General features: G+C 40.9%; 1 protein-coding gene across 1 annotated transcript in view; it reads right to left on the bottom strand.

The window, feature by feature from the left end:
- SLC35D2 (solute carrier family 35 member D2) overlaps positions 1–10,828 on the bottom strand; it is a 54,625-nt gene extending 43,797 nt beyond the window's left edge. Inside the window, exons 1-3 of the mRNA XM_018557870.1 lie at positions 10,661–10,828; positions 3,527–3,560; positions 1,813–1,899 (exon numbers count right to left, since the gene is read on the bottom strand). Of these exons, the coding sequence (XP_018413372.1) occupies positions 1,813–1,899; positions 3,527–3,560; positions 10,661–10,779 (240 nt within the window). The 5' untranslated portion in view covers positions 10,780–10,828. The remainder of the gene's footprint in view (positions 1–1,812; positions 1,900–3,526; positions 3,561–10,660) is intronic.
- Between the last annotated feature and the right edge of the window lie 811 nt (positions 10,829–11,639).

Genomic DNA, 11,639 nt, shown 5'->3' with positions numbered 1-11,639 from the left:
CTGGCAGCGGCGAGCATGAGGTGGGGAGGAGGTGCGGCGCGCAGCGTGTGTGGAGCCGTGAACAGGGCCAACTGATCAGAAGCCGATTAATCAATTATTGAAAAAGTTGAAAACGTTTTCAATAATCGATTATAATCGATTATGTCGATTAGTTGTTGCAGCCCTAGCTGAATGATACACAAATAAGATACATTTTTGTTAATAGTGAAGGTACTTGAATGCATTTTTAGGATTTAACTCCTGAGTTTAGTGTCACTTTTGCCGTTGAAAGTTTTATATGGAAGCCTATGTATGAATGTCAGATAAACACTAAGAAATTTGCAGATACTTGCAGATACAGGGCTTGCAGCTTTTTCCAACACAGAGCAGACTGTCCTAAAGACAATATGTAAGGCCATACAGGTCACGTGAACAATGAGTACAGGTACAATTACTGTCAGGCAATGCTTTCTGTATGTTAAATTCAAACAAAACTCCCAAAAGGACACCAAGTTGCCCTGTGTACAAGTAGTCCTGTTCACTAATTGAATCCACTACTTTAAAAGGAGCTATTACCAACATATAAATTGTTATCAATATTATACCACAGGATTTATATAGCACCAACAGTTTGTGCAGCGCTTTACAATACAAGGAAGACATTATAATCACAACACAATTCAAGACAAGATGGTAAGGAGGGCCCTGCCCGTAAGGGCTTACAATCTAAAAGGGAGGGGGAAGTGATACATGAGGAGGTAGCTGTGTGGGGAATTATTTGAGAACGTGATGGTTCAGTGGTTAGGTTGAGGTGGGATAGGCACCTTTCAAAGCACCGTTCCCACTTCACCTAAAACAAGAAAAATATTTTAGCTACTTTATGTATTATTGCCAAGATTTACTTCTCATAAAAAAATTTTTTTTCAAATAAATGTTATTTTAGCTTTTTAGATAGCAACCTCGAATGGCTACCTTTTCTCTGCTTCACAGATACTCTTTACCTGAAACTAAGCCCTCGTTCACACCTGACCTTTTTGTAGCGCGTTCTACGCTCGACGAACGCTCTACAAAACGGTCAAAAATATACATTGCATTGTAGTCAATGGTCTCGTTCCCACCTTGGCGTATTTCCGCCCGTCCCTAACGCCCTACAAAACGGCCCACGCCTGAAAAGTTCCCGGGACTACTTTGGGCCGTTTTGTAGGGCGTTTTCCATTGGGATACAGCCAATTAGCCTTCGGGGTCGTGCGACTTTTTTACCGCGAATCGCGGTAAAAAAACCGCGCGACAGGCGCGCATATTCAATACGCCAAGGTGTGAACCCAGCCTTAGAGTCAGATGTCAGAAAAGAGCTATCTTGAAGTTGGAATAACAAAAGGAAACTTACAGCAAACTATATACTGTATATTATAATAATACATACAATGAATAAAGCAAACCTGAAATAAAGGATTTTTGAATTGAAAAATATAATTTCTAATAAAAAATGTACAAAAGATGTACAATGATGAACATACTACACACATTATTGTTTAGTGAATCAATAAGACTGTGTTATATCTTGCCATCACAAAGAGGCTCCAGTAACCTAGCATTACAGCAAAAAAAAAAAATCTTGTCAATGCTCAAAATAGCTTATGCTATAAAGCAAAGGGCAATGTTCAAAGTACTATAACCAAGACCGACCTCAGTAAATACATCCTTTAATGATCTGACTACAGTAATGTAAAATCTGATTACATGTTAGGGATTTCTGAATTCTACATTTTATCACTGCTTGCAGTTCTTTTTTTTTTTTTATACGCCTAGTTTTTGTTCTCCTGCAAGACTTACCTTTCTTGGGATCTGTCTGTCAAAATCTGGGAAAGTAATGAATCCCATTGTTTTTCCTGTGTACAGTATAACAATTGTAAATCCCATCTGGTAAAATAGAAACAAACAAACACATTATGTATCACACAGTGGTATATTTACAAAGAAGAGTAAAAACAACTGTGAAAGGCTGTATACAGAGATTTACCAATTGTGAGTGTATGGGGTTGATTTACTAACCTTATAAACACACCACGAACGTGTATACACCTCTGCAGTGTGTTCCCTCCCAGCATGATCTATGGGAGGAATCTAAACACCTTTGTAATGTGTACACACCCAGCAGGTGTGTTGTGCAAAGCCCTGAAGGAATTCCAAGGTGATGTTGGGTAAATTAGCTCTATGTTGTGTTGCTTGCGTTGATGAATGCAGGAATGTAAATGCATGAGCTAACCATTTTTGTCTAAACTGTGAAGCAGCATTATATATGCATCATGTGCATGATTTTTCCATATATGGCATTAGTGGAAATATGCTTTTAGAGACTTTTTGGTTGATAAATACGTTTTGCTGTGTGAAAATCACACACACCTGGTGTGTGTGTGTGTGTTTAGGTTAGTAAATCACCCCCTATGGGTCATTCACATGGATGTGCACAGCCGTATATCGTTCACTTCCGTGCAGAGATCAGCATGCATATTTTATTTTTTTTTGACCGTATAAATAGAGAAGAATCAGTGCCGAGCTGTGATATCAAGATTTTGTTGATGTTATGCTGAAGAGTACTAGTAATTTTAAGGGAGGTCTATAATGACAGTTCTCATATTTCTATTAGCACAGGCTCACTTTAAAGTGAACCTGTGCTTTGCCAAAGTAACAGGGTCACTTAACTTTGGTTCCCCTCAGTTGCTTCTAAATTACTGATCTTTAACAAGTAAGAAGCAACCTGAATCAAAGTGAGGTTGTTACTCCTTATCTGCATACTAAAGTCATTAAAGTAACATGATGACTAGGCAATTAGCATTTCCAATCGGAGCCTAGTTATTTAAAAAAACTGAGCAAAAGCAAACAGGAACTAAGGTTGAATTGTAGCTCATAGAGACCAATTGGATTTTTTTTTCATTTTCCTATTGGATAAACTCTAAAACCCAGTTGGTCTATATGGCTATCAACTTTTTATTTGTACTCTTTTTTTTCTTTAGATTTTATAAGCAGACCTTGTTCTATACAGTCTTCACTATTTGGTAAACTCCTCACTCAACTTTCACATTGAGAAATGTACCCACTACACAATGGCACAGACCAGGATGTCTAGAGTAGAGCAGCCATGCTACCATGAGCTGTTATCAGTGGTGGGAGACCGTTGGAGTTCAGATATGTTGGGGTGAGATGGTAGAGCAATGTATTTAAATGGGTCTGTACTTCAGTCATGGCAGGGTACAGCTACAGGCGGGTGACTCCATTTAGGCTGCATTCACACCAAAGCATGAGCATAGCCAACAATTTAGACAATTTTTTCCTTTTGATGCATTTCAAACAATAAAATACCTCTTGTGGAGAGTTGTAGCGCCTACACACTGCCTAGATGTGAATGAGGTCTTACGGAGTAGGTCCTGGCACTGAAAGTTGTGTAGTGCCATATGGCTATTCATCATGTTTTGCAAAGTGATAATTACATCTTTGGTGTTCTAAATATTTCTGAAAGAAAAACATAGTTATAGCAATCATGACATACCTGCCCAACTGCAAGAAATGTGGAAGCTGGAAACCTTCAAAAAGAAAATAGAAAATAAGTACATGGAACCACGTAAGGCTTAGCTAAACTGGTGATTCTGCAGGTTGAGAAACGACCCCACTGCAGGCATGTCATGCTATTTTTTGGGGGCCAAATGCCCCCTTCGCTCCTTCTTTGTGACCCTCTATGGTTTAAGGACTCAAAAACGAATGCAATACCAGTTGTTTTCCAGTTGATAAATTATACTTTCTTATATAATTTTGTAGCTACATACTTCATAAAAAATGCTTTCTGAACCCTTTCTCTGGGAATAAATATGGTAAATTGCAATTGTTACTACAATGTTGAGATTCAAAGTATCATGTTCTTTTTTTTTTTCATTAAGTAGGTGTGGCTCTCAGTAGACATAATCAGGGGAATGTATCATAATTGGAGCAGGCAAAAGCAGTGGTCCATGACAACCAATTAGGGTCTGTCATTTATAAAGCTTAACGTAATCTATAAAGTGAAGCTGATTAATTACTATGGGCAACTGTTCAGTTTTGATTAATACCCCTGAATGTGTCCCATAGTACTAGTAGATATACTGGGGGGAATTTATCAAATTTTAAGCAGACAGAAACTGGAGCAGTTGCCCATAGTAACCAATAAAGAGGTGAGATAAAGGATTTAGTCTGGAAGAACATTTTCAGAGGATAAATAGAACCTATTCATGGATAGCTGTATATCAGACCAAAAAGAGGGACAACTAAGGAGGAAAGAAGAGCACAGGGATGTGGTTCCAAAAGAGGCACAGTCCCTCAAAATAAGGGACAGTTGGGAGGTATGCTTAAAGCAGATCTCCGGGCAAATCAAATCTTAATTGTTGCAGTGTGGTTACCCCTGAACTGCAAGGGTTAAGTGCTTGTTTTGTCTAGGGAGCTAAAATAACTTAAATAATTTATACTCACCAAAATGTGATCCCGGCTTGCTCGTAGACCGCTCCCTGCAGCCTCTCTCCCCTCCGCTCCAGCGGTGTAAGGTCCTGTGAGCCATCACATCCAATACAATCTATTGGACGTGAGGATGCCAGGGAACATACCATCCCTGGAGTGGAGGAGGATCACGGTTTGTGTGAGTAGAACTTTGTTATTTTAGCTCCCTAGACAAACCAAGCCCTTAACCCTTGCAGTGCAGGAGTAATCACACTGCAAGGGTTAAGTTTTGATGTGTCCGGAGTTCTTCCTTAAAGTTTTGGATACAGTGGAGAGGGATTAAAACAAATGTCGGGTTTTTATAGCGGCCCGTGTTTCCGATAGGGAAATTTATCCTCTCCATTTGTCCTGGTGACTCTCATCACTGAAAATCAACAAAAATCCCAAATATGATTTGTAAAAATACACTGACACATGGCCACATTCGCTAGGTTCAAACAGGAACCAAAGCCACAAATCTCTTCTTTCGTTAGATACAGAATGTTACAGGTGTCATAGCTCAAAATGCCCCAGCTGCGATATTAGTAACAAGACCTACATGGTGACTTTACAAAGTAATGGTACCAGCTGGACATTAAAAATCTTTGTAAATGATGCTTCCCAATAAATGATTTACCTATTAACCTGCCCATGTGGGTTTCACCAAATGGTGAGGTCTAAAGGTGCCCATACACCTTACGATTATCGTACGATAATCGTATGCGATCGACTTTTCGTACGACAATCGTAACGTGTGAATAGAGTGCCCGACCGATAGTACTGTACAATCGTACGACTTTTGACGGTCAAGTATGTTTGAAAACTTTGGTCGATCGTACGATGTTTCCATGGTTGGTTTCGTTTCCGTCCGTCAAAAGTCGTACGATTAACACTGCGCATATGAAAATAATTGCGGTCAATTACCGCAAGTCGTCCAGGTGTTTTTTTTTTTAAACTACCGCTAATTGAACCTTGCGATAATCGGGGCAGGATGGGTTTCGTCCGATAATCGTAAGGTGTATGGGCACCTTAAGATAAAATCTGGACTTAAAGAACACAGCATCCCAAGGCATTCTGACATCTTCCATCAGAGAGACTATACATTTGCTGTTAGCAACCATATTTGAACACATTCCAAATGGAACTTCTCAAATGGTTTTTATTGAGATTTACAATACAGACAGTCATAAACACATAATTGTAACAACTGATGCCTGTGGGGGGGGCGTATTGTGGAACCTGGCCTTGGGGCGGCAGGTGGAGTAAATCCGGCCCTGGTTGTGACCAGGGGTCATACATAAACCACAAAACACAGTGCATTAAAAGTATCACAATAGTGGAGGAGCCTACTGTCCATCTCTTGGGTACTGCCCTTATTCAATACCCATCAGCTATCTTACAATTTCACCCGATGTGCCATGTAAATGGAGCCCTGAACAGTTTTGCCCAGTTGGGTTCAGATGATATCTTATGAAGATCGCAGATGGCATTGTGTCGGTTGATACTTCCAAATGGAACTTGACAGATACAAGATACAAACAGAATCCTTCTGGAGCACCTGTCGAACATTAGACGGACCAAATGAAACAACAGAAAATGTTCTAAATAAATATAAAGGATTATTTCTATCCCCACACACAATGGATACTAAATCCATTTGTTCAACTATTCCATTTACATATTCATCTGATGTCACCTGGTTAAAACCACAATATCTCCTCTTATGACTTTTTTTCTTCTTATTACACAGTTCAATAATTCCTGCTATGCATCAATAATCACGGTTATACTACAAACTCCACATTTTACATTTGATTATTTCATTAACTACACTCACACAGTATTCACCTTTTATATAGAAATACATATACAATATGTACTCAGTATCACTCAACAGAATCCACCTACATTTTCTGCTGATTCTCTCTTTCATTCTTTCCCTTTTTGTTTCTTTTTTTTCATTATTGCCACTCTTTCCATACCTTATCTGCACCCCACACTTTTTATAGTTTTGTCACATCTTACTTTCATAACTCATAATCTTTATGTCACTCTTTAAATAGCCTTGTAATGCTTTATTTGTTGTCCATACCATTTCTTTTTGTTAACAATTACACCTTTATGACGTGAACAGCTGGTATCCTATTCCTCCTACTAGTTACACACACATCAACAGTAAAAGCATTACAAATGTGTGTCTAGGGATTCCCAACTACAACTTCTTTGTCCCATCCCTTCCAGTTCAGGAGCGCCTGATTTGGTGCCCTCTAGCCTTTTTAAAGCCTTGCTCTACCATAAATCCATATACATATACTGTAAGTAAAACAGACACTGTGATTTATTGCAGTGTTTCTCAACCTTTTTTTCAGTCATGGCACCCTATAACAGCATGCAAAATCTCAAGGCACCACAGTCTAAAATGAAAAAAACGTAAATGTGAAAAGTGAAGTGTGGCTCCTCAAAAATCCATACCAGACCCATACCCCAGATAGGGGTCTGGTTGAGATTGTAAGATTCCCCCTTCAAATCAGGAGACCTCCTTCACATCAGGATACAGTCCGTGTACCCATCGCACTCCGAGCCGCTACTTGCCATTCCTCCGTGGAGATTACTCCATCCACATAGTGTAGGTGGAGGGATCTGTTGCACCTTTTCCATCTGACCACAGAAAATCTGCAGATAATTGTAAGGTTTAACACTGATGTGCTACTTTCTGTATGTTCCCTGAATGTCAGCCCAGTGTTATTCAGACAGCTTGCACAAAGTAGCACAGTCTCTCCGCTATTCACACAGCTTGCACAAAGTACTACTCATCGTCATATCCTCCACACTTCTGTCTTGCACATACTGCCCATTGTCACTTGCTCAGTTTTCCTCTCCTGTACATACTACTCATCGTCATACCCTCCACACTTCTCTCCTGCACATACTGCCCACTGTCACTTGCTCAGTATTCCTCTCCTGTACATACTACTCATCGTCATACCCTCCACACTTCTCTCCTGCACATACTGCCCACTGTCACTTGCTCAGTATTCCTCTCCCGTACATACTACTCATCGTCATACCCTCCACACTTCTCTCCTGCACATACTGCCCACTGTCACTTGCTCAGTATTCCTCCCCTGTACATACTACTCAGAATCAGGAAAATCAGAAAAGTCAAACAGTTCTTATTGATTTATTGAAACAAGCCAGATGAGCAACGCTGGCCTTCATACACTCGATCACTACTTTTATATCAGGACGTGCAAACTAGCCTCATGAACAAAATAAAGGGGGCGGATTTAGAAAAGCGGTGAATTTGACATTAAACATTCCCTGCAGGTGGATTTTCCAAGGGCATGCGTTTTAAAAGGACAGTAACTGATTTATCTCCTGTGAATGATTGATGAAAGTCACATTTACTGCTATATAATGTAAATATGCCCTATAAGCTGGCCATACACTAGTAAGAATAAAAACTTCTAACGAAAACAGCGTTAATGGATGACTCTCCCGCAGTTGCTGTTGTACTGTGACAGCCGGCGACTGTCAGAATACATAAGCAGTGACTGCAGCTGATCGGCTGCAGTTACTGTTCAGCCTAAAATGTTTCGTCCGGCTCCTTTAAATTTTTCCGGAGCACACTCGAGGTCACCACATTGCAGCACCCCACATTACTGTGTGGAGACCTGAACTGAGTGTACACTTTGTCCACTTTCAATAAAGTTAAAAAAAATATGCTTTAGCATACGGGCTAGTGTCAACCACCCCTTACAGTGTAATTAAACCCAGTGGACTACATTATGCCTTAAGTAAAACTATGGGGTTAGGGCCTTTCCCCATAGTTCTCCTTAGGGTAACGGGAGGACACAAACTAGAGTCCTCCCGTCACCCTAAGCTCAGTATATAGCTGTAGCTCGCGGTATACTGAGACGCCGCAGCTGAAACGGATCCCGACAATTATGTCTGGATCCGCCCAGCTGCGTGAGTGACAGCTGGCTCAGCCTATCTAGAGGCAGAGCCAGCTGTACCCGTCCCCTCCCCCGTCTGTTCCGCCAGTCAGAGCTGTGTTCGCTCACTTCCCGATCTACTGAGTCGACCTGTGACAGTCTCATTGTCACAGGTCGGCTCAGATTATGAGGCTGAGTGAAAAGCACTCACCTCATAATTCTCCTTCAATTACTACCGCATGTTCCTTTAATTGACTTGTGTCTATTGCTGGGAGCACTTTTAATATTCCCTAACAACACTTCCTGTCCTGTGATAATTAGCAGTGTCTCTACTGAGTCACCGCAGCGTGCCAACTAGGGTTGCCACCTGTCCCGGATTCAACTGGACAGCCCAGATTTTGAGTCCTGTATGTACTGTGTCTGGGTTTCAGCTGGCCTCAAAACCTGGACTGTCCAGGTGAATCGGGGACAGGTGGTAACCCTAGTGCTGACCTATCTCTCAGCCTTGCACAGCCCATGGGAGGAAAGCACAACAGAAAAGTAATGAAACCACAGACATGCACACTTTTAAGGCGACCTCAAGGCCTCATGGGATATGTAGTCCGCTGCCAGCATTTCTAGAGCATGTATGTGCACTCCCCAGCTGGAAGTTGGGAATTCTGCACAAAAGGGAAATTTACCAAACTAGAAGCAGACAAAATTTGGAGCAGCTGCCCATGGGAACCAGTCAGCTTCTATTATTCATTTTCAAAACTTAACTGTACAAAATAAAGAGAGAAGCTGATTGGTTACTATGGGTAACTATTCCAGATTTTGTCTGCTCCTGTCTTGATAAGTTCTAGAGTGAGGGAAGATTTAAAAACCTTTAAAACATAATGGGGGGAATTGATCAAAACTGAAGCAAACAGAATCTGGAGCAGTTGCCCATGGCACCCAATTATCTCTCTTCAGTTTGTTCCGTTAAAGTGACACTAAACTTAGAAGTTAAATCTTAACAATGGATTCAAGTACATTAACTATTAACAATACTGTACTTTACTTGTGCATCCTCAAATCATCTCTGAATTGGCACGGGGACATGGTCCTTCCTTCTGGAGGGTGGCTACTTGTGTCCCTCATGGAACAGTCAACATATATGTATTTTGCCTGTATATTTTGCTGTCTCCTTGAAGTTCTATGTTTAAGTGACCCTGTCACCACTTAACACTTTGCAGGCTGCTAAAATAATTACATTGACATTTATTTGTGTATCACTCAGCTGTAGATCCTCAATTTCATCTCTGAATTTTTGCTGGCACTGTCCTTCCTTCCAGAGGGTGGCTACTTTTGTTCCCCATGGTCACAGGGACCATGTGTTGTAAAGTACCCACCGCTCCAACCTAACTCCTGTGATGGACTACAATCTCAGGTTTAGTTTACTAATTTGTATTGGGGTTTTGGTCTATCATGGGAGTAAGCTTGGAGTGGTGGCTACTTTACAACACACACAGGCACCATGGGGAACAAAAGTAGCCACCCTCCAGAAGGAAGGACAGCGTCGGCACCAATTCAGAGATGATTTAAGGATCTACAGCCGAGTGATACACAAATAAGATACATTTTTGTTAATAGTTAAAAGGTACTTGAACGCATTTTTAAGAGCTTGAGCAACGCATTTTAAAGAGTGAGCTTGGAGCAGTGACTACTTTACAACACACACAGGGATAATGGGGAACAAAAGTAGCCAACCTCCAGAAGGTAGGACATTGTCAGCACCAATTCAGAGATGATTTGAGGATCTACAGCTGAGTGATACACAAATAAGATACATTTTTGTTAATAGTTAAAAGGTACTTGAACACATTTTTAAGATTTAACGTTGAAAAAGAAAGAGAAAAGCTGATTGGTTGCAATGCACAGCTGCTCCAAATGCCTTCTGCTCCAGTGTTGATGAATTACCGTCTTTGCCATTTAGCAAAGCACACAAATATACATGCAAACATTATTTTGCGCTGTGCTATTGCTGTGCCCCATTGACATGGTTAGCGACACACAGTCACAGACAATATATTTGGGGGGAGTGCTCTGGGATATGCGGACAAGTTTAACCAGTTTTCGTGCAGGAGATCAGATTTTTCCAACAACCTGTTTTTTTTTAAAACAAACTGTAGCACTGCAGCCATGTCTGCATATTTCCTACGCTCCCTTTACTTATTAATCCAGACAACTAGCAGCCTTCATACAGACACCCAGCCTCCCCCTCCTACCTGTAGGCAGTGAGCACAGACTTGTTAACCAGGACAATGAGGAAGGAAGTGAGTCCATAGAAGAGGGCTGACAGTAGCCTTGCTGTGCGGGACGCAGGAACCTCAATGCTGGCTGCCATTGTGCCTTTGGCTGGGGACTCGGGACAGATACTGTGTTACAGTGCTGGCACCATGAGTCTTACCACACACCGGGCTCCTCCCTTACAGCACAGGTGTCTCCATAGAGGGAGTGACTGACATGAGGAAAAGGAGTAGAACAATAAAAACCAGTTAAGTTGTATATCACTGAAAGAACTAGAATCTCCACAGAGGCCTACCCAAACCTGTGTGACTAAGTAGAGAAACTTGTCGCCCTGGTTTTCTGTATGGCTGGTTCACACGCAGCAAAGAGCCTTGCTCTGTATGGACCTGTTCACAGCAAAGCACTACAATAGTGCGTTTTGTGATAAAATCATGCAGACATCATTTTATTACAGTGCACTGAAACGCATAGAATTTACATAGAGGTAAAAGAAAAAAAAAAACCAGAGCACTGCATGGGATTGTATGCCCCATAAATCACCCTCAACCCACATATAAAGTAAATAAATATAAGTAAATAAAAAAAACAACAAATCAAAGCATTGGTCATTTAAAGGCTGTGGCCCTGAAGGGAATTCACTTAAAATGCCTTTTGACCTTATCCTTGAGACTCTTGAGATGTATGGTGGCCTGGAATGCATATTCATTACAGATTATTTTATCAGCTTGGATGGTCTGCATCGTTAATTATGTAACCTTTGCTCTAACTCATGATTGCTGTGGTCTATATGGATACCGATGTGTATCGAGTCCCAATTGGGGCAGTCTCTTCTTTTTCTTTTGTTGTCTTCTCTTTGTGGTTAAAGTCTTTATTTGTATTGGAAATGTCTAATAGACTCAGATTGAACTGAAGACCGCGGCCTCTTTAATGGGTTGAGATTAAAATTTGTTAAAACTA

The sequence above is a fragment of the Nanorana parkeri genome, unplaced genomic scaffold (genome assembly GCF_000935625.1).
Source record: "Nanorana parkeri isolate BGI_ZX_2015 unplaced genomic scaffold, ASM93562v1 scaffold307, whole genome shotgun sequence".
NCBI classification, from domain to species: Eukaryota; Metazoa; Chordata; class Amphibia; order Anura; family Dicroglossidae; genus Nanorana; species Nanorana parkeri.
This window is presented reverse-complemented; position numbering and strand designations above follow the sequence as displayed.